Source organism: Rhinoraja longicauda, chromosome 10 (assembly GCF_053455715.1).
Source record: "Rhinoraja longicauda isolate Sanriku21f chromosome 10, sRhiLon1.1, whole genome shotgun sequence".
Taxonomy (NCBI): domain Eukaryota; kingdom Metazoa; phylum Chordata; class Chondrichthyes; order Rajiformes; family Arhynchobatidae; genus Rhinoraja; species Rhinoraja longicauda.
The window spans coordinates 6,492,271-6,519,254 of record NC_135962.1 but is presented as its reverse complement, the minus strand read 5'-3'; the positions used below and the strand labels follow the sequence as shown (position 1 = coordinate 6,519,254).

General features: G+C 47.5%; 1 protein-coding gene across 2 annotated transcripts in view; it reads left to right on the top strand.

The window, feature by feature from the left end:
• Positions 1-26,984, top strand: part of LOC144597575 (polypeptide N-acetylgalactosaminyltransferase 16-like) — a 132,291-nt gene that overhangs the window by 36,075 nt on the left and 69,232 nt on the right. For both annotated transcript variants that reach the window (XR_013547761.1, XM_078407068.1), the window contains exons 3-6: positions 4,679-4,777; positions 12,814-12,881; positions 17,861-17,926; positions 20,008-20,129. Coding sequence is in view for 1 of the 2 variants with exons in the window: in XM_078407068.1 (XP_078263194.1) it covers positions 4,679-4,777; positions 12,814-12,881; positions 17,861-17,926; positions 20,008-20,129 (355 nt within the window). In the remaining variant the exon portion in view is untranslated. The remainder of the gene's footprint in view (positions 1-4,678; positions 4,778-12,813; positions 12,882-17,860; positions 17,927-20,007; positions 20,130-26,984) is intronic.

The following is a 26,984-nucleotide window of genomic DNA, read 5'->3' as shown; positions in this document are numbered from 1 at the left end:
GAGAGAAGGAATGGGTGACGTTTCTGGTCGAGACCCTTCTTCAGACTGAGGGTCAGGGGAGAGCGAAACTAGTGATATGGAAGGATAAGGTGTGAAAACGACAGATCAAAGCAGACGATGGTCTAGGAAATGTAGAATGGATCATTGTTGGTTGAGGATTAGGTGACAACGAGCCACACAATCAATAAAATGAATCAGGAGGACTAGGATGGGGGAGGGACGGAGAGAGAGGGGATGCAAGGGTTATTTGAAGTTAGAGAAATCAATGTTCATACCACTGGGTTGAAAGCTGCCCAAGCGAAATATGAGGCGCTGTTCCTCCAGTCTGCGTTTGGCCTCACTGGCAGCGTAGGAGGCCCAGGACAGAAAAGTCAGGGTGGGAATGGGAAGGGACGTTAATATCCCCACAGAGAGATCTTCGGGTCCAAGTCCATAACTCCCTGAAAGTGGCAACATAAGTCGAGTGGTGAAGAAGGCACATGGTATGCTTGCTTTCAGAGATTGGGGCATTGAGTATAAGAGTCAGGAAGTCATGGCACAGCTTTCTAGGACTTTGGTTCGGCTATATTTGGAGTGTTGTGTGCAGTTCTGGTCACCCTATACAATACAATATACAATACAATACAATATATCTTTATTGTCGTTGTACCCAGGGGTATAACGAGATTGGGAATGCGCCTCCCATACGATGCAATAATTTAATTAATTTAGACAACAGCAACCCAACTAAACAATTGTAACAGTTTTAGACAGGGTAAAGTGCAAGTTGATCTATGCGTTGTGACCATCCGGCTCAGCAGGACCGGTTCATAGCAGCTATGGCCCTGGGGATGAAGCTGTTCCTGAGTCTGGAGGTGCGGGCGTAGAAGGCCTTGTATCGTCTGCCCGATGGAAGGAGTTCGAACAGACTGTTGCAGGGGTGTGAAGAGTCTTTGTGGATGCTGGTGGCTTTTCTGAGGCATCGTGTGTTGTAGATGCCCTCCAAGTCTGGTAGCTGTGTTCCGATGGTCCTCTGAGCTCTATGGACTACCCGCTGTAGAGCTTTCCTTTCTGCCTCCATGCAGCTGAGGTACCACACAGGGATGCCACGCGTTAGGATGCTCTCTATGGTGCAGCGGTAGAAGGTCGTCAGCAGCTGTTGGGGTAGACCAGACTTTTTCAGTGTTCTTAGGTAGAACAGTCGTTGCTGTGCCTTCTTGACCAGCGCAGCAGTGTTATTGGACCATGTTAGGTCCTCCGAAATGTGAGTTCCCAGAAACTTGAAGCTGGACACTCTCTCCACACTGTCCCCGTTGATAGAGATCGGGGCATATTCCCCGTTATGTGACCTACGGAAGTTGATGATCAGCTCCTTGGTCTTGGTGGTATTTAGGGACAGGTTGTTATCCGAGCACCAGTCCGCCAGGTTCTGCACCTCCGCTCTGTATTTTGTTTCATCCCCGTTGGTGATCAGCCCGATCACCGTTGTGTCATCTGCAAACTTGACAATGGTGTTGGTGTCGAATGCAGGAACACAGTCGTGTGTGAAGAGGGAGTAGAGCATGGGGCTCAGAACACAGCCCTGTGGTGTGCCGGTACTCAGGGTGATAGTGGAGGACAGGTGAGGGCCCATTCTCACTGCCTGCGGTCGCTCCAGCAGGAAGTCCAGGATCCAGTCACATAATGACGAGCTGAGGCCTAGCTGGTGGAGTTTGGTGATGAGCTTGGTGGGGATGACCGTGTTGTAGGCGGAGCTATAGTCATTGAATAGCATCCTCACATACGTGCCTTGTCTCTCTAGGTGAGTCAGGACAGTGTGAAGAGCCAGAGAGATGGCGTCCTCTGTGGATCTATTTGCCCTGTATGCAAATTGATGTGGGTCCAGTGAGTCAGGGATGCTGGATTTGATGTGTGAGAGGACCAGCCTCTCAAAGCACTTCATGACTATCGGCGTTAGGGCAACGGGGCGGTAGTCGTTCAGGTTGGAGATCTTTGCTTTTTTCGGCACCGGAACTATGATAGCCGACTTCAGGCACTTGGGGACCGTAGCTAGAGATAATGACAGGTTAAAGATCCTGGTGAATACCTCAGCCAGCTGTTCAGCACAGTCCTTCAGTACCCTTAATTGAACTCCATCCGGGCCTGCAGCCTTGCGTGGGTTGACCCTTTGCAGAGCGCGTTGTACTTCCTGTGTGCTCAGTTTCAAGACCTGTCCCTCCGCCTCGGCTGGGGTTCTTCCACTCAAGGTGGTTTTGCCAGTTTCGAAGCGGGCAAAGAAGGTGTTAAGCTCGTTGGTCAGTGCCATATCGCTGTGGGGGCAGGCAGGGCTGCTCTTGTAGTCAGTGATGTCCCTGACACCCTGCCACATGCTTCTGGTGTCCGTGGTGTTGAAGTGGTCTTCCACCCGTTGCCTGTGGGTGTCTTTGGCCCTTTTAATACCTTTGTTCAGGTTTGACCTGGCAACACTGTATGCTGAAGTGTCACCAGATTTAAAGGCATTGTTGCGTGCCCTCAGCAGGTTCTGTACCCCCTTGTTCATCCAGGGTTTCCGGTTTGGGAACATCTTTATTACCTTGTCCTCCGTGACATTCTCCACACAGCAGTTGATGTAGGAGAGCACAGTGGATGTGTCTTCCTCCAAGTCTACCTCTGAACCGCGGGTCGCCTGTTGTGCAAACAGGTCCCAGTCGGTGCGATCAAAGCAGTCCTGGAGTTGTAGGGTGGCATCCTCGGGCCATATTTTGACCGTCTTTATTGTGGGTTTGGTCTTGCGGATGAGGGGTTTGTATGCGGGCAGTAGAAACAGTGAGAGGTGATCGGATTGTCCCAGGGGTGGGCAGGGGAGAGCTCTGTAGGCGCCCTTTACATTGGTGTACACCTTGTCCAGTGTGTTTGGGTGTACTATTGTCGGGAGGATGTGGCGGATTTAGAAAGGGTGCAGAAGAGGTCTACCAGAATGATGCCTGGATTAGGGGGTATTAGCCTGGATTAGGGGGTATTAGCCTGGATTAGGGGGTATTAGCCTGGATTAGGGGGTATTAGCCTGGATTAGGGGGTATTAGCTACAGGAAGGGATTGGACAGACTTGGATTGTTTTGTCTGAACACTGGAGGTTGCGGGAAGATCTGAACGAAGTGTGTAAAATTCTGAGAGGCACAGATAGGGCAGATCCTTTTCCCCAGGATGGAGATATCAAATATTGGTGGGCATAGCCTTAAGGTGAGATGGGCAAAGCTATACTTGGGAGATTGACTATAAGGGGAAAGTATACAGTTAATGGCTAGACCTTTAACAGCAGTGAAGTACAGAGAGATCGTGGTGGCCAAGTTCACAGCTCCTAAAAAGAGGCAATACAAGTAGATGGAGTAGTAAAAATAGACATTTAGTATGCTTGTCTTCATTGGTCGGGGCATTGAGTGTAAGACTCGGGAAGTTAGGTTCCTGCTTTATAAAACTTTCACAGACTGAAGAAGGGTCTCGACCCGAAACGTCACCCATTCCTTCTCTCCTGAGATACTGCCTGATCCGCTGAGTTACTCCAGCATTTTGTAATACCTTCGATCTGAACCAACATCTGCAGTTATTTTCCTACACAGGTGGGACTAGTGTAGCTGGGACTAGTGTTGGCTGGTGTGGGCAAGTTGGGCCGAAGGACCTGTTTCCACACTGTATCACTCTGTGACTCTGTGACCAGTTGAGCTAAAGCTGTATGTCTCTATGACTACAAGGGAGATACAAAACAAAATCTGGCCAGTTCTGAGGTAAAACTTATTCTTTAACTGGAAAAGTGGATTATTCGATAATTTTCAGTCTGTATTGCTCTGTGCACAAATGTTTTGAAATGGGAATAAAGGGGAACTTGGATAACCCAGCACAATGAGGCTTTGGTAGTGCAGGACTGCTGTATTTTACAGTCTTTCAGAGGTTATTCATCATTAACACCCCAGCATACATTTTTAGTTATTATACAGTAGTCTAATTTTTTCCATCAAACTAGGTGATTTTAAAGAGAGCACAGGAACCAGGGCTCTGGTATGTTCAAAGAGAGCTCGGGAATGAGTACCCCCAAAGACAGACACAAAATGCTGGAGTAACTCAGCGGGACAGGCAGCATCTCTGGAGAGAAGGAATGGGTGACGTTTCAGGTCGTGACCCCTCTTCAGACTGAGAGTCAGAGGAGAGGGAGAGGCAGAGATACGGAAGGGGAAGGTGTGAATACGAGACATCAAAGGGGACGAAGCTCAAGGAAAATGTGGAATAGAGGATAGGTGTAGAATAGAAATGTGGAAGATCAAGGAAATGTAGAGTATCTAAGTGTGTCTGAAGGGAGCGCAGGAACCAGGGACCTTGTGTGTTTAAAGGAAGCAAGCAAATGAAAACCTTAGAAAGACACAAAACGCGGACCCGGAACTCATTGAGATGGGGGCGGATGAAAACCCTGTTGTGTTTGAAGGAAACGCAGGAACAAGGATCCCGGTGTGTTGGAAGGGATCATTGGAAGCATTACCTAATGAATCAGATACCAAACCATCAGGATTTCCAAGCAATGTGACCGCGAATTGTCAGAGTTTTACTGCAAATATTGTAATTATTTAGTGCAAAGGATGATGGTGATCCTATGACCACCCACACCCCAGATGGCAGCCTCCGCCTCTCCCTCCAGCTCGGCTCTCAGCTCCTGCTTCTGGCTGTTTTTCAGGTGTTCCTCCCTCCACTACCACGCGGACCTGCCGCCGACCAGCGTCATTGTCACGTTTCACAACGAGGCGCGCTCCACGCTCCTCCGCACCGTGAAAAGGTGAGTGCTACAACTCGGTGGGCGTCCGCGAAGGTGGAGAGAGCCTCCAGGACAGGCCCAGCACATCCCAATAGACAATAGGTGCAGGAGGAGGCCATTCGGCCCTTCGAGCCAGCACCGCCATTCAATGTGATCATGGCTGATCATTCTCAATCAGTACCCCATTCCTGCCTTCTCCCCATACCCCCTGACTCCGCTATCCTTAAGAGCTCTATCCAGCTCTCTCTTGAATGCATTCGGAGAATTGGCCTACACTGCCTTCTGAGGCAGAGAATTCCACAGATTCACAACTCTCTGACTGAAAAGGTTTTTCCTCATCTCAGTTCTAAATGGCCTACCCCTTATTCTTAAACTGTGGCCCCTTGTTCTAGACTCCCTCAACATTGGGAACATGTTTCCTGCCTCTAACGTCTCCAACCCCTTAATAATCTTATACGTTTCGATAAGATCTCCTCACATCCTTCTAAATTCCAGTGTATACAAGCCTAGTCGCTCCAGTCTTTCAACATACGACAGTCCCGCCATTCCTGGAATTAACCTAGTAAACCTACGCTGCATGCCCTCAATAGCAAGAATATCCTTCCTCAAATTTGGAGACCAAAACTGCACACAGTACTCCAGGTGCGGTCTCACTCGGGCCCTGTACAACTGCAGAAGGACATCTTTGCTCCTATACTCAACTCCTCTTGTTATGAAGGCCAACATTCCATTGGCTTTCTTCACTGCCTGCTGTACCTGCATGCTTCCTTTCAGTGACTGATGCACTAGGACACCCAGATCTCGTTGTACGTCCCCTGTTCCTAACTTGACACCATTCAGATAATACTCTGCCTTCCTATTCTTACCATTCTGGATAGTGCTCCGTAAAGCCCTCTTAGAACTCCCCCAGGGCACAGGAATGGTGCCCTCTTCATCCAACCAGGCCGATGCTATAAATGGCATCGAGTCATACTCTGCGTCCGAGAGAGAGGCTCTGTGCGGGGGGCTCGCTGTGAACTGAAGGGACAGGGCTTCCTAAATGTCCTGCACCAGGCCATGTGGAAGGGGTGGTGGAGACAGGCCCCCCAGTCCCATCCACATTCATCCAAAATCTCGTGTGTGTGCCAAGCTGGTGGACCTACAGCAGTTGACCCCACCCCACCCCAGCAGATGGGACCTGGCGCTCCTGACCCAGGTGAAGTCACATAACCAAGGCCATCCCCGATGAACCCCAGAAGATCACACGGCATGATACAAGAAGGAGGGAGAGTGGTGCAGCGTGGAAGCGGGCCTACGACAACCCTGCACGCATCCCACCCTACTCTCCTCAAATTCCCATGGAAACGGGCCTACGACAACCCTGCAGGCATCCCACCCTACTCTCCTCAAATTCCCATGGAAACGGGCCTACGACAGTCCTGCACGCATCCCACCCTACTCTCCTCAAATTCCCATGGCAACGGGCCTACGACAACCCTGCACGCATCCCACCCTGCTCTCCTCAAATTCCCATGGCAACGGGCCTACAACAACCCTGCACGCATCCCACCCTACTCCTCAAATTCCCATCAGCCCTTCCTAGATTGTGCCACTCCTACGACCCTCGGCCACACACCAGGGGCCATCTACAGGGTCCAATCCACCCACCAACCTGCCAATCTGGGAAAGGTGGGAGGAAACTGCAGCTTCTGGGGGAAACCCACGTGGTTACAGGGAGAACGTGCAAACTCTGCACAGGCAGTATCCAAGGTCAGGGTGGGACAGCAGCTATACTCTCTGCACCACTGTGCCACACTGGGGTCTTGGCCAACCCTTACTGTTCAGCTGACATCTCTTCAGAAAACTAAAACAAAATGTCTTCTCGCTCTCGCCACAGCTTTTGCCCTTTAGAAACCAACGGCCACTTTCCATACATGTCAACAGTGACCGCCGCCCGACGCTAACTTCATTTACTCTGAAGACAGACACAAAACGCTGGAGTAACTTAGCGGGACAGGCAGCATCTCTGGAGAGGAGGAATGGGGCACGTTCCTTCCTATTCATTTGCTCTGACCCAGTGCGAGATTTCCAAAGGAATTTCTAAATTCATTTTCTCTCCGGCATTATTTACATATCTCTATTCACTTGACCTGGGGTAGGGGGACTGCTGAGAAGAAAGGGGGACTCGGCGAGGGGGGGGGTCTGCCTCGAACAGAGGGGGACTCGGCGTGGGGGGGGGGGGTCTGCCTCAAACAGAGGGGGACTTGGGGTACCTCTGCGCCGTGCACTTTGCCCCTCCTCCACCTCTGCTGGCCATCCTCCAGACCGCTCCTTTAGACCGATTCCCTCCCACCAGATATAAATGTCACCAGCACTCTTGATATACCATCACATCTGGCCATTAACTGCTTGCAGATGCTGTGCGCGTGGGAGTGGGAGATAATGTGGAGCAAATATTTACAGTCTGTTTGTAAGTTCTGCGGGGCTCACGTGTTGATAGATTCGGGCTCTGGTGGGAGTACTAGGTGATTCCAGATTTAACGTAATCTTCATGTCCTGTGGCTTGGAGCTGCTTTGCATCAGAGCTGATATTAACTAAGAATAAGGCCCGCACAGGCCTCGAAACTACTTTGCACAATTCCAGTGGACTGTGCTGTGGAGATAGACACAAAAAGCTGGAGTAACTCCACTGGGACACGCAGCATCTCTGGAGAGAAGGAATGGGTGATGTTTCGGGTCGAGACCCTTCTTCAGACCACCCACCTGATCTCCCGGCTGCTAAACACTTTAACTCCCCCTCCCATTCCCACACTGACCTTTCTGTCCTGGGCCTCCTCCATTGTCAGAGTGAGGCCCAGCGCAAATTGGAGGAACAGCGCCTCATATTTCACTTGGGTTTCTTACAACCCAGTGGTATGAACATTAACTTCTCTAACTTCAAGTAACCCTTGCTCTCCCTCTCTCTCCATCCCTCCCCCTTCCCAGTTCTCCGACCAGTCTGACTGTCCCTGATTACATTGTATCTCTGTTTACTTTGTTGTCACCTTCTCCTAGCTAACAATGATGATCTGTTCTACATATTCCTTGATCTCCACCACCTTTGATGTCTCTTTTAACAAAACCTTATACTTCCTTATTTCTGTGTCTCCCTCTCCCTAGACCCAGTCTGAAGAAGGGTCTCGACCCGAAACGTCACCCATTCCTTCTCTCCAGAGATTCTGCCTGACCTGCTGAGTTACTCCAGCATTTTGTGATACCTTCTGTTTGTACCAGCATCTGCAGTTATTTTCCTATATAATAAACAGATACTGGTTTATACCGAAGCTGGACACAAAAATCTGGAGTAACTCAGTGGGACAGGCAGCATCTCTGGATGGAAGCAATGGGTGACGTTTCAGACCCCAAACTCCATACTCAAGGAGGGGAGACAATAAATGTGTCCTTGGATGACTGGAGTTGGCCACATAGGCCCGGGCTCTTCCTGCATTGCAGGGCCACGCGAACATGCAGGATTCCCAAGGCTGAACTCATGTAAATATTGCCACCACCTTCTTTTTCCTCGTATTGTTTCTCAGGGTCAATAATCATATTGTGAAAATAATGCACTCTTCCTCCTAACAGAGGCATCCATGCCTTGCTCCTGCCTTGCTTATGGCCCTGCTCGAGTCAAAGAGTCATGCAGCTTGGAAACAGACCCTTTGGCCCAACTCACCTATCCTGACCAAGCTGCCATTCGAAGCTAGACTTAGTTGGCTGGGTTTGACACATATCCATCTCAACCTTTCCTATGCCTGTATGTGGCCAAATGGCTTTTAAATGTTGTTTTAATACCTGCCTCTGACAGCTCGTTCCATGTTCCTACCACCCACCCAACGTGTGAAAATGTTGCCCCTCAAGTTCTGATTAAATAGAAGGGCAGGGCGTAGAGAGTAAGAGTTGGGGGGGGGGGGGGGGGGGGGCAGAGGAAGAGGTAGAGAGGTAACGTGGGGAGGGATGGAATGCCTCGAAGATACAGTCCCCAAATGCTTGTGTGTCTGAAGAAGGGTCTCAACCTGAAATGTCACCCTATTCCTTCTCTCCAGAAATGCTGTCTGACCCGCTGAGTTACTCCAGCTTTTTGTGTTAAGAGATGATGTTCATTACAAGTAACCTGAGCTAACTCTCTTTAATAAAACACCACACCTTTGAACAAACCATGGATCATGATGGATGAAAGTTGAGCGTTGTCACCCTTAGTCAGTATCGAACCCGGGTCTCTGGTGCTGTAAGGCAGCGGTTCTACCTCTGTGCCACCGTGCCACCCATTACTTCAGCATTTTGTGTCTATCTTCCCTGTAAAATCACAGCAGGCCTTCTTTACTCTGGTACATCAACCTCCTTACAAATGTTGCCCTGGATTTTCAATTGGTTTCTCATGAACCAGCATGCCAAGATTCACCATTTGCAGCTCTTATACGTGCTACCAAAGTCAACAACTTCTTACTTCCCATATTACACTCCCTCTGCTATCTTCCTTCTTACTCACTTTACCTGGCCTTATCCTTATCCTTCCTTGAGACCCCCTTACACTTAAACCACATTGCAATTTTGTTTCATCAGCAAACGTGGACGATCTCATTCTGTCTTTTCATCTAAGTGAATAGCTGAGGACCCAGGATTGATACACTTCAGAGTGTCTCTGAGGATCCTTCATTGCTTCTGCTCTGGGGCTGTAGAGAGCATCCTGTCCGGTAACATTACAGTCTGGTTTGGGAACAGCTCTGCCCAGGACAGGATGGCCCTGCAGAGAGTAGTGCGTTCAGCAGAACGCACCATGGGAACTACACTCGCCCCCCTGCAGGACCTATACATCAGGAGGTGCAGATCCAGAGCAAGCAAGATCATGAGGGACCCCTGCCACCCCAGTAACGGACTGTTCCAGATGCTACGGTCAGGCAAACGCCTCCGCTGTCACACTGTGAAAACAGAGAGGATGAGACGGAGTTTTTTCCCACAGACCATCAGGACTGTCAACTTTTATAACTCCAGAGACTAAATTTTTGTCTACACTATAGTAACTTATTAACTTTATTTATATGCTGTAACTGTAATTCTTTTTTGTGCACAATCCGCAGGCATTGCCACTTTCATTTCACTGCACATCGTGTATGTGTATGTGACAAATAAACTTGACTTGACTTGACTTGAAGTGATGCTCACCTTGAAACTCACACAACCTTCTTTATTCCTATTCTCAGTTTTCTGTACTCTACCCATCTTCTATGGTTAACATAGTTTCCCAACCCTGTAAATCTTTTATTTTATGCAACAATACTCCAAAAACTACCCATGCCCTTTATCAACCCATACGCGCTAAATCCATTGAGTCCCCCCAAAGCTATACAGTACCCTTTTAGGTCTTACAGACTTGACTTTCCTTCCATAAAACCTTATTGACAGCTTAATCACATGATGTCATTTCTAAAGCCCCCATTCCCAAGTTCCTGCTAATTGATTCTAGCATTTTACCGCCATCAGATGTCAGGCCAATAGTTTCCAATATTTTCCCTGCCTCCTTCTGGATTAATGAGGTTACATTAATCTGTTCGGACGCTGAGAATCTGTGGAATTTTGAAAGATAACCAGAAATGCATCACCCTGGGATGTACACCATCTGGTCCAGCGGGTTTGTCCCATTTCTGCCTCCTACGTTTCTCCAGTAATTTATCATTGCAAACGTTAACTGTTCCACTTTAATCCTTTCTTAATTACTTCTGCTGCAGTTACTGAGTCCACTGCAAGAGAGTACTGATGCAGTTATTTTATTTACCGCATCGGCCTTATTATAATCCAAAAATATCTCTGCCTTTGCCTCCCCTAAATAACGTTAACTTTTGCTATTCTTTTTTTTTAATGTGTCTGTAGAAGTTCCCTCAATTCTGCCGCGTCATCATTTGTTTTGGTCATTTTTTTCCTGCTTCTTGAAACTCCTAATCGTTTTTTTTCCTTGTACTGACACTATTTTTAAATTAATATTATCATTAACCTCTTTAGTGAGCCATGAATAGACCAGCTTATTTCTCAATTGAATTTGTATTGTGAAATGTTTATTTAAATAATTCCCATTATTTTATTCAACTTTCCCAATCCACTTTATCTGACCATCCCACACAGCAATATAACTGGTTATTAATGGTAAATAACTGGAGTCTTGTTTTCAATTTGGATTACGTCTATCCCATTACAAACTCCTGCAATTTATGATCATAATCCCCTGAGGCTTACTTATACACCCTGCTCCATTAATCAAGAGGTCGGTAGTTTGTTTTCTCATTGGTTTTAGATTTAGATTTAGATTTTTTTAGATACAGCACGGAAACAGGCCCTTCGGCCCACCGAGTCCGCGCCGCCCAGCGATCCCCGCACATTAACACTATCCTACACACACTAGGGACAATTTTTACATTTTACCCAGTCAATTAACCTACATACCTGTACATCTTTGGAGTGTGGGAGGAAACCGAAGATCTCGGAGAAAACCCACGCAGGTCACGGGGAGAACGTACAAACTCCGCTGCATTCGCTGTAAGGCAGCAACTCTACCGCTGCGCCACCGTGCCGCAGATCTAGGATGTATTGCTTTAGAAAACTCCCCAATACAATACAGTAATTTATGAAGGATCCATTGCTGCTGTAGGCAAGTAGCTGTTCCTGAACCTCGTTGTGTAGGGTTTCAGGCTTTTTTAATCTCCCGCCTGATGGTAACAGCGATAAGCGGGCATGCCCCAGATAGTGGTGGTCCATGATATTGTCTAAATCCCTTCTCACTATCACTGAAACTGCAGCATCAGCATTAACTTCCATCAACACTCGATTTTCTTCATTATACACCGACTGACAGAAGCTGTTGCAAAGCCTGCTTCCAACTCAATAACATCCAGGTCTTCATGTGACGATGCTCTCCAGAGATGCTGCCTGACCTGCTGCGTTACTCCAGCACTTTGTGTCTTTATTTGTATAAACCAGCATCTGTAGTTCCTTGTATCTGCCTCTCTAAAAGTATCTTAAATACCATTTAAAAGGACTTACCCCCAACATTTCCTTTCAAATTTGCCCCTCTCACCTTAAAGCTATGCACTCTCGTCTTTGACATTTCCACCGTGGGAAACAGAATTTGACTGTCTGCCCTATCTGTGTCTCCCATGATTTAATATACGTCTATCAGATCTCCCACCAAGCTCTGATGCTTCAGAGAAAACAACCCAAGTTTGTCCATCCTCTCCTTATAACTGTGCAGGAAGGAACTGCAGATGCTGGTTTAAACCGAAGATAGGCACAAGAAGCTGGAGTAACTCAGCGGGTCAGACAGCATCTCTGGAGAAATGGAATAGGTGATGTTTCGAGTCGAGACCCTTCATCAGATCTGAAGTCTGAAGTCAATACATCTGTCTGAAGAAGGGTCTCGACCCGAACCGTCACCTCTTCGGGCTAACGGAATCAAGGGATATGGGGAGAAAGCAGGAACGGGGTACTGATTTAGGATGATCAGCCATGATTTAGGATGATCAGCCTCGAAGGGCCAAATGGCCTACTCCTGCACCTATTTTCTGTTTCTATTTATTTTCTCCAAAGATGCTGTCTGGCCCTCTGAGTTACTCCAGCTTTTTGTGTCTATCTTCTCCTTATAACTGATGGCTTTAAAACCAGATTTTGGGTTGAGTCTGAAGAAGGTTCTCGACCTGAAATGTCATCTATTCTTTTTCTCCGGAGATGCTGTCACACTCACTGAGTTACTCCAGCGTTTTCTGTCTATCTTCGGTGTAAACCAGCATCTGCAGTTCCTTCTTCCTACACATCTGCTTTAAGAGCGTGATGTTTGTAGAGAATGAGCCGTTCCTGAAGTCGGTGGCGTTGACTCCAGGCTTCTGTAACTCCCAATGATGGCAGCAGCGGGGAGAGTTCATGGTCGGGATGGTGGAAACTCACAGCCGTGCATCTGCTGACAGCAGGCAGGGAGGTGGGGGAGGTGGGGGAGGAGTTGAGGCAGAGGGGTGCTACCCAGTACTGATTTACAGCCTCTGCTTTCTTGCCTCCCACAGCATCTTGAACCGCAGTCCTTCCAAACTGATCCAGGAAATCATCCTTGTGGATGACAACAGCAGTGACCGTGAGTAAGAGTTGTGTCTTCAGTGGGGGTGAAGGGCATGGGATGGATCAGCTCAGGCATCCAAGCTCCAGCGAGTAACTAGCACCATCAGCAAAACAAGACGAGGCACAGAGTTGGCGACTTCAATCTGAAATGCCTGGTTTACCTTTTAGCAAGCAGTGCCCTCGATTCTGAAGAGCAGAGGACTATGGGTCTATGGGAGGCGTGGGTTCGTATCCCACTTCTGACACCATGTTCTTGTCCCATTCAATCACCATGAGTCAAGCTGAAGGAAAAGTTCTTTATTGCGTGAATGCTCAGAGGATACAATACATCGTGCTGTCATCTCCCGCCCAGTTCCCTCTGACCCCCTGGTGGCTGAACCCCCCCCCCCCACCAACAGCTAGTTAGCATATAGAAAAACCCGGACTGGATCAGGAACCGGATTTACGTCGTAGAACACAGACACGATCAAGTCAGTTGATATGACTGATCCACACTGTGCACACCAGACTCTCCAGCAGAGAGTCCCAGGGAGGAACCGCGTTACTCAAGGTGCTGCCCTTGGATGAAATGTTCCCAGTTTCAGTCCATCCTCCCAGATGGACTGGGATGGGGAGGGGTTGTTTATTTAAGATAGAGCTGAGATAAAATATTTTCTTTTAGTGGCTGGCAAGACTTTGCGATTCTCGTCCTCAAAGGGCATTTGGAAATGGCAGAGGGAGATGGATACTTTGTAAACAAGAGGGTGAGGGGGTATCTGAGATGGATGGGCATGTTGAGTTGAGGTTAAAGTCAGACCAGCCATGAACTTGTTAAATGGCCGAACAAGGTTACAGGGGCATTGGCCTCCCCTTTCTCAGTTCCATCAATAATACACAATAATAATATCAACTAGACCAAGTGGACCCGTTGGGCCCAAACCTCTCCAGCATTAGTGCAGCACCCTCTCCTCCCCCTCTCCCTCTCCCCCCTCCCCCGTCCCTCCCTCTCTCCTCCCCTCCCTCCACCCCCCTCCCTCCCTCCCCCCTCCCTCCCTCAGAGATAGATTTAAACTTTAAAATGTAAATAACTTAAAAAATATAACACCAATTTCAATTAAACTTCTTCCATTAGCACCAAAGGGACGACGGTGAGTAAGGTGGGCCTAAAATTGTCGCGCTATCGTGTACCGTTTGGGCTGTAGTTCAGGAACAAACAAACAAACAAACAAGAGTTTTAGTATATAGATAATCCTGGTGGACGATCACCCTTGAACTCATCTCACTAAGGTTGCCCTGGAGGAACCTGCTGCTTGTTGCTGGAAGGTACTTTAGAAAACTCTGAGAGGCAAAATGTATTCACTCATTTTTTTCAAATAGAGGGATGCTTTAAATCAAAGATACTAGAGGAACAAGATGGACCACTCCGTTGAAATCGCCTATACCGAAGTGTAGTACGCAAAGGAGCCATTTTAGTAGGCAAAACCCGCCGTTCATTATGCCTCTCGCAGTGTAATCAGTATTTTGGGGGAACAGTGTGTGTGATGATACCAATAAAATGCAGAATATATCTCATCTATCAATTCACAGATTTTTGTTACTTTTCTTTTTAAATGTTTCTGCAAGTTTCTGCCAACTAAAATGGCGCCATGACGTACTACGGTTTTTAGGGTCGAGTGGTCTATCTTGTTCCTCTAGTATCTTTGGTTTAAATGGAGAAGGGACCTACAGTTCTTTCAGTCGGAGAAATGGACAACCTTGGGAGTGATGACCCAAGACATCTGATCCAGCAGTGATAACTCACCCGCTCTTCACTACAAGTTGGATGATGTTATGTAGCAATGTTCCTTGCATGACATTATTTGTGTATTAACGTTGAATTTAGTTATATTTTCTAAATCCCCAGTCACTGTCTCTCCATATCTCACTGGCTTCCTTGATTCCCGCGACCCCAAGAAACCTGTACCCTTCCGATCATAGAATTTAGAAAATCTTCTGCCTAGAAGGAGGTCATTCAGCTCATCATGTCTGTGCTGGTTAAGAAGGAGCCTTATCCCACTCTCCAGCACTGGGTCCACAACTTGACAGGTCACAGCTCTCCAAGTCCACATCGAAGTACCGCTTAAATACTTCTACCAGTTGCATTACATCTTAGTTTAGTTTAGAAATGCAAAGTGAAAACAAGCTCTTCGTCCACCAAGTCCGCCCTAACCAACTATTTCTATGTTATCCCCATTTCGCATCTTACACACTAAGGACAATTTACAGAAGCCAATGAACCTACAAACCTGTGCGTCGTTGGAATGTGGGAGGAAACCGGAGCACCTGGAGAAAACCCATGCAGGTGACAGAGAGAACGTACAAACTCTCTACAGATAGCACCCATTGTCAGGATCGATCCCGGGTCAATAGACAATAAACAATAGACAATAGGTGCAGGAGGAGGCCATTCGGCACCGCCATTCAATGTGATCATGGCTGATCATTCTCAATCAGTACCCAGTTCCTGCCTTCTCCCCATACCCCCTGACTCCGCTATCATTAAGAGCTCTATCTAGCTCTCTCTTGAATGCATTCAGAGAATTGGCCTCCACTGCCTTCTGAGGCAGAGAATTCCACAGATTCACAACTCTCTGACTGAAAAAGTTTTTCCTCATCTCAGTTCTAAATGGCCTACCCCTTATTCTTAAACTGTGGCCCCTTGTTCTGGACTCCCCCAACATTGGGAACATGTTTCCTGCCTCTAACGTGTCCACCCCTCAATAATCTTATACGTTTCGATAAGATCTCCTCTCATCCTTCTAAATTCCAGTGTATACAAGCCCAGTCACTCCAGTCTTTCAACATATGACAGTCCCGCCATTCCGGGAATTAACCTAGTAAACCTACGCTGCACGCCCTCAATAGCAACAATATCCTTCCTCAAATTTGGAAACCAAAACTGCACACAGTACTCCAGGTGCGGTCTCACTAGGGCCCTGTACAACTGCAGAATAATAATAATAATAATAAATATTTATTTTATATAGCGATTTTCCAAGTGCTCAAATACGCTTTACAAAAACAGTCATGACATAAAAACAAACAGACGAACTGTCCTGACGGAGAAGCGGCGAACAAATAGCGCCAGCGCCCTCTCACGTCAGGGTCCGGCAGTAGACAATAAAGAACACAAGACACACAATTACAATTTTAACACAAACAGCCATCACAGTGATTGCTCCAGGCACACCCTCACTGTGATGGAAGGCAAAGAAAAGTCTTATCTCCTCCTCATCCTTCTCCCGTGGTCAGGCAGTCAAACTGCTACCACGAGGCGATCGAGGCTCCCGACTTTTGAAGCCCCCACCGGGCGATGGAAAGTCCCAGGCCAAGCCGAGCAGGCCGATGAAGGTCCTGAGCCCCCACCGGGCGATGGAAAGTGCCGCGGCCAGGCCACGCAGGGCGATGAAGGCCCTGCGAGTCGGTCGATCAAACCTCGCGCTCCGGGGCGGTCGAAGCTGCTACGGCTGGAGCTCCCGAAAGCCAGTCGCCAGCCAGGGACCTGCGAGCTCCAGATGTTGCGGTCTGCAGGGCCCACGGCCGAAGCCTCCGAGATGGTAAGTCCAGGCCCTGCGACCGGAGTCTTCAAGGTCGATCCCAGCTGGAGGCCGCCGACTCCACGGTGTTAGGCCGTAGCGCGAACGGAGATACGACACGGTAAAGGTCGCATCTCCGTTGAGGAGGAGATTGGAAGAAAAGGTTTCCCCCACCCCCCCACACTAACCCCCCACATACACAGAGTTAAAAATAGAACAAAACATACATTTAAACGATAACAAAAGACAACAACAACAAAAAAGACAGAGAGACTGCCGGTGAGCCGCAGCTGCAGAACGCAGTCACGCCCCCTCAAAACAAGAAGGACTCTTTGCTCCTATACTCAACTCCTCTTGTTATGAAGGCCAACATTCCATTGGCTTTCTTCACTGCCTGCTGTACCTGCATGTTCCCTTTCAGTCTCTGATGCAGCAAGGCAGCAGCTCTACCTGCTGCATCACCGTGCCTCTCTCTCCCCCCGATTTCCGATCCCTCTGGCGAAGGAAATAGACCCGTTCAGTCTAATGTACCGAGGTCCCTCGTCTTATTATACACCAGAATCAAGACTTCCAATAGCCTCCTTTGTGGAAACATCCCCCGCGAATCCAATCTTCCCCTTAGCTTTAATATTCCTGCCCCAGAATATCTTCCAAGTTATTCAATTGTCCAATGTCGGGAACCCAATTCTAGCCAACATCAATCACTCACCATGGAGTTTAAGACCATGGTGGGATGTGACAACAGGATAAAAATGTGAAATGTTGACTTATGGGAGACTGAATAGAAATAAAGTTCATGTTTTTCACCTCATGTGTATGGGTGTGAAATCCACAGCGAGAGAATGAGCCAGTGTGTGAATCAGACGTGAATTCTTGAAATGTGTCGGAAGGAACTGCAGATGCTGGTTCAAACCGAAGATAGACACAAAATGCTGGAGTAACTCAGCGGGTCAGACAGCATCTCTGGAGAGAAGGAACGGGTGATGTTCCTGGTCGAGACCGTTCTTCAGACAGAAGTGTCTCTACCCGAAACGTCACCCATTCCTTTTCTACAAAGATGCTGTCTGACCCGCTGAGTTACTCCAGCTTTTTGTGTCTATCTTCAGATAATTCCTGAAATGCATGCAGCGCCAGAGACCCGGGTTCCATCCCGATTACGGATGCCGTCTGTACGGAGTTTGTACGTTCTCCCCGTGACCTGTGTGGGTTTTCTCCGAGACCTTTGGTTTCCTCCCACACTCCAAGGACGTACAGGTTTGTAGGTTAATTGGCTTGGTATAAATGTAAACTGTCCCTAGTGTGTGTGGGGCAGTGCTAATGTGCGGGGATTGGTGCGAACTCGGCGTGCCGAAGGGCCTGTTTCCGCGCTGTATCTCTGAACTAAATTAAACATAACTAAACTAAACTTTTTCCAATATCAATATCTCCATCTCTCTTTCAGCTGATGACTGTGAACTCTTAACCAAGATTCCAAAAGTTAGATGTTTGAGGAATACTAAGCGGGAAGGTAAGCTAGGATGTGAATTGTTTTCCATTTCTTTGTTTGCTTTATCCCTGTCATACTGTCCCTGATACCACCTGACAGCCAAGGTTGCATACTTATTTCTGTGTCGTGACAACAGATAGATTCAGATTTATGCCCAAACCAAGTACATACCAGCAAAATGGTGCAAAATGGTACCGGAAGTGGCTCCGCCATGCGGTTGTGGCTCACCGGCAGTCTGTCTGTCTTTTTCTTTCTTTGTTTATTGTTAGCATTTAAATGTATGTAATGTAATGACTTATTTTTAGCCGTGTATATGTGGGGGGTGGTGGGGGGGTGGGGGAAACCTTTTGTTTCCAATCTCCTCCTCAACGGAGATGCGACCTTTACCGTGTCGTATCTCCGTTCGTGCTACGGCCTAACACCGTGGAGTCGGCGGCCTCCAGCTGGGATCAACCTTGAAGACTCCGATCACAGGGCCTGGACTTACCATCTCGGAGGCTTTGGCCGTGGGCCCTGCAGACCGCAACACCGGGAGCTCGCAGGTCCCTGGCTGGCGACCGGCTTTCGGGAGCTCCAGCCGTAGCAGCTTCGACCGCCCCGAACCGCGAGGCTCCATCGACCCGCCCGCAGGACCTTCATCGCCCTGCGTGGCTTGGCCGCGGCACTTCCATCGCCCGGTGGGGGCTCAGGACCTTCATCGGTCTGCTCGGCTCGGCCTGGGACTTTCCATCGCCCGGTGGGGGCTTCAGGAGTCGGGAACCTCGATCGCCTCGAGGCAGCAGTTTGACTGCCTGACCACGGGAGAGGAACGGAGGGGGAGATAAGACTTTTCTTTGCCTTCCATCACAGTGAGGGTGTGCCTGGAGGAATCACTGTGATGGTTGTCTGTGTTAAACCTGTGTGGTTGTGTGTCTTGTGTTCTTTATTGTTTGTGACTGCATGGTAACGACAATTTTGTTCAATTCATTTTGAATGACAATAAAAGCTACTTGACTTGACTTGACTTGACTTGGTAGAGCTACGATGCTTCGACGTACGATATTTCGACCTCGCGATGGTGCAAACGGCAGCGACCCGTGGCGACCGCAGCTCGCTTCCGGCCACGTGATCAGGTGTATTAAATGCATTTCGACTTACGATATTTCGGTTTGCGACGGGCTTCTCGGAATGTGACCCCATCGTAAGTTGAGGAGCACCTGTATCAGCAACCTTGGTTCAATCATGGCCTCGGGTGTTCTTCCTGAGTTTGTATGTTCTCCCTGTGACGTGTGGATTCTCCCCTGACGCTCTCGTTCCCTCACACATCCCGAAACTGGGCAGGCCGATGGGTTAATTAGCCGCTGAAAGATTGCTCTGTGAACTGGCAGGGACTCGATGGGCCAAAACGGCTTTCTTCCGTGTCGTAATGAGATCTGAAATGTGGCTGGGGGATACGTTGAATATAGCAAAAAGGATTAGTGTAGAAAAGGTCAGTGGTAGAGTTGCTGCCTAACAGCGCCAGTGACCCGGGTTCCATCCCGACTACGGGTGCTGTCTGTACGGAGTTTGTACGTTCTCCCCGTGACCGCGTGGGTTTTCTCTTGAGATCTTTGGTTTCCTCCCATACTCCAAAGACGTCCAGGTTTGTAGGCTAATTGGCATGGTACAATTGTATATTGGCCCAGGTGTGTGTAGGATAGTGTTAATGTGCAGAGGGTCGCTGGTCGGCACAGACACAAAGTATTTTGCTTAATTTCGTTTTGTTCATTGTTTATTGTCACCTGTACCGAGGTACAGTGAAAAGCTTTTGTTGCATGCTATCAAGTCAGCAGAAAGACAATGTTTGATTACAATTCAGCCATTACCGTGTATAGATACATGATAAGGGACTAACGATTAGTACAGGTTTTGGATTGGTGCCAGATTCTGTCAAATGACAACCTTGAAGAGCACTGGTATTTATTCACAAAATGCTGGAGTAACTCAGCAGGTCAGGCAGCATCTCGGGAGAGAAGGAATGGGTGACGTTTCGGGTCGAGACCCTTCTTCAGACTGGGATCTTTGACTTAGTTAACGGCAGATTGTTTTTGTTGACTCGTTGTAAAATGCCTCTCCCTCCGCAGGGCTGATTCGATCACGAGTGAAGGGAGCTGATGCTGCTACTGCCGATGTCCTAACCTTCCTCGATAGTCACTGTGAGGTGAACAAGGATTGGCTTCAACCTCTCCTGCAAAGAGTTAAGGAGGTGAGTCTGAGTAGCTCAGCAGTGCGGCAGGCAGCAAGGCTGAGAGAATGCATGCGTCACATCATGAGGTCAGGGTCTTCCGTCCTGGGGAACAAATCGTTGGTGTCCACTGTCAGGATTCACATCTCATCCCGGAGAAGGTGGTGTTGACCCCTGTGTCAACGATGTGCTGAAGGGACTGCCACAGTGTAGTTATGCAATGAACAGTGATACACAGATGTTCCTCGACTTACGATGCTTCGGTTTACGATATTTCGACTTTACGATGGTGCAAAAACGATACACGCTCAGTAGAAACTGTACTTCGAATCTTGAATTTTGTTCTTTTCCCGGGCTAATGTAAGTGTTCTGAACACGCCTTAGTGGACGCACAGTGGTGCAGCGGTAGACTTGCTGCCTTACAGTGAACGCAGCGCCGGAGACCCGGGTTTGATCCTGACTACAGGTGCTGTCTGTACGGAGTTTGTACGTTCTCCCCGTGACCTTTCGTGAGTTTTCTCCGAGATCTTCGGTTTCCTCCCACACTCCAAAGACGTACAGGTATGTAGGTTAATTGGCTTGGTAAATGTAAAAATTGTCACTAGTGGGTATAGGATAGTGTTAATGTGCGGGGATCGCTGGTCGGTGCGGACCCGGTGGGCCGAAGGGCCATGATGTTTGGCAGGTTAGGTGTATTAAATGCATTTTTGACTTACGATATTTTCGAGGAAAATACGTGGCATGGAGCAGAACTATGAGACTGTGCTCTTCCCTTATGACTGGTACAGTCATACTACAGTCATAGAGCACAGCAACAGGCCCCTCGGCCCACCAGATCCATGCTGCCCATCACATACCCATTTGTACTAATCCCATTTACTGCCTCTTGCCTTTTATGACTCAGAGCTCACCGCAGTGCCTCAAGATTATATGAAGCTTGTTTACACCTTCAATGGGATATTTCTTTTCTATTCCTGACGACTCACATCCTCTTGATTGAGGTTGTCAACTCAGTTTGACTATCTGTTAGATTCTAAGTACTTCAGTCTAATGGATGCAAGTGGCAGTCCAGACCGCCCAAACTTACTTAGATGCTGGAATATTAGCAGAACAGGCCATTTAATTCTGTGGAGAAAGGAACTGCAGGTGCTGGTTTACACCAACGATAGACACAAAATGTTGGAGTAACTCAGCGGGACAGGCAGCATCTCTGGAGAGAGGGAATGGGTCGAGACCCTTCTTCAGACTCTGCCATTTCCACCGCAACAATTGCCATTGAAGGAGGGAGTTCCAAATCTCTACGTAGAAGTTGCTTTCTAAATTCTCTTCCGAACGCTCTTTTGCTTTTCTCCCCAGAAGATCTAGCTGTTACATTTAGATTCTGCCCTTACTTCTCGGTTCCCAAAGAGCAAAAACAGTTTCTCTCTACTTATCTAGTAGTGTTCTTACTATTTTATTACTGGTATTATTTTAATATTAATCTTTAATGTTCCTTCATATCTTGAAAATGCCAACCGCCTCATTAATGAATGGTGCACTCCTACATGGGCTAAATCTATCCGTGTCGAGGTATGGTGCCCAGAACTGCTCTCACTTCTCCAGCAGTGGTTTAAAAGAAGGTTTTGGGATCCTGTCGTATAACTAAGTCACCTCAACTTTATCCTCTGGCACAAAGACCAATATCCAGCTGCTCTTGATTATTGCCTTTACCCTGTTTGTGATATTTTATTTGTTTTGTTAACATTAACTCAAGTCTTGGAGCACCATTGCTAATCATTTGTGATTTGATGTTTCCGTGCTACAGTCTGTGCATCATTGTAAAACTCATACGTGTGGCTGGCTGTTCCACCCCCCCATGATTGTAAACACCTTCAACACAGATGTTTTGGACCCGATGAGGCACACCCTGCCTCTTGCTGCTTGCCCAACTTTATAGTCAGGTCAAGAATTTGCTCTCAATTCTATGAACGTCAACGTTAGTCCAGGCTCTTATGAAATGCCTTCTGCAAGTCCATGCACACAAGATCAATATTAATTCCTGCCACTACTTTAGTCACCTCTTCAAAATATCCACTCAAGTTTGTCGGACAAGACCTATCCTTTGCATATCCCTCTGATAACAGAACATGTTTCAAGTGTTTGTTCATTTTCCTCAGTCTATAGACTTTAGGATTTTGACAATGGATGTTGAGTTATATAATAACCCAACCTGGGGGGACAGGGCTTTCTCCATCGCTGCTCCCACCCTATGGAACTCACTACCCCAAACCGTCAGAGACTCCTCCTCACTCACCACATTCAAAACATCACTGAAGTCTCACCTGTTCAGTACTGCCTTCAACCACTGAAGGTCACCTCACCTTCTGTCTCCTTTCTCTGTTCGTTTACTTATTTATCTATTTATTCACTTCCCTATGTTCTTTAAATCCCTGTAAAGCGTCTTTGAATGTATGAAAAGCGCTATATAAATGTAATGCATTATTATTATTATTAATATAAGAAAATAACTGCAGATGCTGGTACAAATCGAAGGTATTTATTCACAAAATGCTGGAGTAACTCAGCAGGTCAGGCATCATCTCGGGAGAGAAGGAATGGGCGACGTTTCGGGTCGAGACCCTTCTTCAGACTGATGTCAGGGGGGGCGGGACAAAGGAAGGATATAGGTGGAGACAGGAAGATAGAGGGTGATCTGGGAAGGGGGAGGGGAAGAGAGGGACAGAAGAACTATCTAAAGTTGGAGAAGTCGATGTTCATACCACTGGGCTGCAAGCTGCCCAGGCAAAATATGAGGTGCTGTTCCTCCAAATGTTGGGTTGATTGATTGGTAAGGGAGCAACACAATGTGACAACTGAGATATTACATTTGGATAAGGCAGAATCAGATATACTGAGCTAGAAACCAGACAACTAGGCAGAACAGCAAGAGCTGTTCAAGGAAGAGTCTCTTGCCCAGAGTAGGGAATCGAGAATCAGAGGACATAGGTTCAAGGTGAAGGGGAAAAGATTTAATAGGTATCTGATGGATAACATTTTCACAAAAAGGGTGGTGGGTGTATGGAACAAGCTGCCAGAGGAGGTAGTTGAGGCAGTGACTATCCCAACGTTTAAGAAACTGTTAAATAGGTACATGAGTAGGGCAGGTTTGGAGGGATATGGACCTAGCAAGGGCAGGTGGGACTAGTGTCAACAACATCCTCAACATTGATGGTCTCCCAGTATCCACCTCACCTCACATCCGGAATCTTGGAATCATCCTTGATCAAACCCTCTCCTTCGACAAACACATCAAACACATCACAAAGACAGCCTTCTTCCACCTCAAAAACATTGCCCGTCTCCGTCCATCCCTCTCCTCCACAGCTGCAGAAACCCTCATCCACGCCTTCATCACCTCCCGTCTGGACTACTGCAACAGCCTCCTCTATGGCGCACCCTCAAAAATCATCAATAAACTTCAATACATTCAAAACTCCGCTGCCCGTCTACTCACACACACCTCGATCCGTGACCATATCACCCCCGTCCTTTATAAACTCCACTGGCTCCCCATCCCCCAGAGAATCCAGTACAAAATCCTCCTCATAACCTACAAAGCCCTCCATAACCTGGCCCCATCCTACCTGACCGACCTCCTCCACAGGCACACTCCCACCTGCACCCTCCGCTCTGCCGCTGCCAATCTCCTATCCCCCCACATCCGGACTAAACTCAGATCCTGGGGGGACAGGGCTTTCTCCATCGCTGCTCCCACCCTATGGAACTCACTACCCCAAACCGTTAGAGACTCCCCCACACTCACCACATTCAAAACATCGCTGAAGTCTCACCTGTTCAGTACTGCCTTCAACCACTGAAGGTCACCTCACCTACTGTCTCCTTTCTCTGTTCATTTATTTATTTACTTATTTATCTATTTATTAATTTCCCTATGTTCTCAAAATCTCTGTAAAGCGTCTTTGAGTATATGAAAAGCGCTATATAAATAAAATGTATTATTATTATTATTAGTGTAGGTGGAACATTGTGGGCAAGCCAGGCCGAAGGGCCTGTTTCCACATTGTATCACTCTATGACTCTACGTTAACGTGATATAAAATTGTTCATAGCCCTAATGGGCTGGAGCTCTTGCACGAGAGGTGAGCGTTTGAAAGAATGTCCTTTCCTCATCTATCTGCAGTTGCACTGGGACATGTGCAGCGCATCTGGATATGGTTGAATTTTGGATATGGTTGCATATTTCTACAGTGTTCTCACTTCCTTAAGTTAAAAAGGGTCCCGATCTGAAACATTGCCTATCCATTCCCTCCACAGATGCTGCCTGACCCACCAACTTACTCCGGCACTCTGTGTTTTCCTTCAGTTAATCCCATGGGATGGCAGCCGTCCAGTCTCTCTATTTTTCTTCATTTCTTAAAGGCACTAGATTCAGATTTTAGATTTAGATTTAGAGATACAGCGCGGAAGCAGGCCCTTCGGCCCACCGAGTCCGTGCCGCCCAGCGATCCCCGCACACTAACACTATCCTACACCCACTAGGGACAATTTTTACATTTTACCCAGTCAATTAACCTACATACCTGTACGTCTTTGGAGTGTGGGAGGAAACCAAAGATCTCGGAGAAAACCCACGCAGGTCACGGGGAGAACGTACAAACTCCATACAGACGGCGTCCGTAGTCAGGATCGAACCTGAGTGTCCGGCGCTGCATTCGCTGTGAGGCAGCAACTCTACCGCTGCGCCACCGTGCACTAATTTCTTAATCATTGTAAATCTACCTACCCAGTTTATGTAACCTTGGTTTCTTTTAAACACTAACCTCTTGTGCACTGTAAGTACTCATCCAACATGCCTACTGTTATCCATTCTGAAGGAGCAAGAATGCCTCTAGTCAGAGGAAGGGTGAATCTGTGGAATTCTTTGCCACAGAAGACTGTAGAGGCCGTCAATGGATATTTTAAAGGCAGAAATAGACAGATTCTTGATTAGTGCGGGTGTCAGGGGTTATGGGGAGAAGGCAGGAGAATGGGGTTAGGAGGGAGAGATAGATCAGCCATGATTAAATGGCGGAGTAGACTTGATGGGCCGAATGGCCTAATTCTGCTCCTATCAGTTATGACCTTATGATCACTCTGTGTTCACCAATGTAATTGCAAAGATTAATTTCAAAATATTTTGTAAATTTCCTATCTCACTCTCACCCAGTGTCTCTTGATGTTTTTCCACTACCTCCATGTCTTTATAACTTAACAATCACCGGGATCTGTATATATTTTTTCTTTAATTCTTTCTTGCCTCTTATTACTCTCTATCTGTGGCTACATTTGCTGGCAAACAGTGCTCGGCAAACATAGGGCTACGACCATTTTTACATTACTTTGATTTCTTGAACACCTCTTGCTTTTCTGCCTAGTTCTTGGATCTTGGTCTTCCAAAATATTCCAAATGGAATTTAAACTGGAGGTGGCGGAGTATGGACTTAAGCAAGAAGGGCTTCTTGGAGAAGAGCTCCCTTAAATTTGGTTGCGTCTAGTTGAGTAACTATACTAGGGTGAAGACTATTCCATGCTTTAATTGTGCGAGAGAAAAATGATTTGCTATACACATCTGCCTTGATAGCTGGTATCTCAAATTGAATCGAATGCCCTCATCTACTCCTGTTGCCTGGTTTCTGAGTATTCACGACATGAGAAATACTCAGTATTTCTCAGTATTCGTGACTCTGCCTAACCCAAATTTAATGTTTCCATTGTTACTTGCGTTTCTACCGTACAATTACACAATTTCAAGCACTATTAGGCAGAATTACATGTGACCAATCAATCGTTCATCGCTAATCTGATAAGGTCCACTCCTAGTTACTTGTATAAATGTTTTTAAGCAGCAGTCAGTCGAAATAGGCCAGGCAGCAGAAATGAAGAGCTTTCAAACCTACTATTAATTGTGCAATGAGGCGATGGTCTGGGCAAGTGTGGCGAGACCAATGTTTATCACCAGTATTGTTATTATAAGGTCGTAAGTGATCGGAGCAGAATTAGGCCATTAGACAATAGACAATAGACAATAGGTGCAGGAGGAGGCCATTCGGCCCTTCGAGCCAGCACCGCCATTCAATGTGATCATGGCTGATCATTCTCAATCAGTACCCCGTTCCTGCCTTCTCCCCATATCCCCTGACTCCGCTATCCTTAAGAGCTCTATCTAGCTCTCTCTTGAATGCAGGCTCATCAAGTCTACTCCACCATTTAATCACTGCTGAACTATCTCTCCCTCTTAACCCCATTCTCCTACCTTCTTCCCATAACCCCTGACACCCATATCAGTCAAGAATCTATCTATCTCTGCTTTAAAAATATCCATTGACTTGGCCTCCACAGAATTCCACAGACTCACCACCCACTGACTAGAGAAATCTCTTCATCTCCTTCCTTAATTCTGAGGCTTTGGCCTTTAGTCCTAGACTCTCCCACTAGTGGAAACATCCTCTCCACATCCACTCTATCCAAGCCTCACTATTCTATAAGTTTCAATGAGGTCCCCTCCCCCCTCTCATCCTTCTAAACTCCAGCGAGTACAGGCCCGGTGCCGTCAAACGCACATCATATGTTCACCCACTCATTCCAGGGATGATTCTTGTAAACCTCCTCCGGACCCTCTCCAGAGCCAGCACATCCTTCCTCGGATCATGGGTCCCAAAACCGCTCACGACAGCACAGTATCACAAAGGCAAAGCAGTTTTCAGTGGGTGATCAGTCAGATCCTTTCCTCTCTTGGTTCCTTCGCCCACCATTCACTTGTGCTCCTGGATGCATTGTGGGTGGATACAGAGTGAGTCAAGCACCTTGTGGGATTCAGATGGGATTCAGATGCTTCCA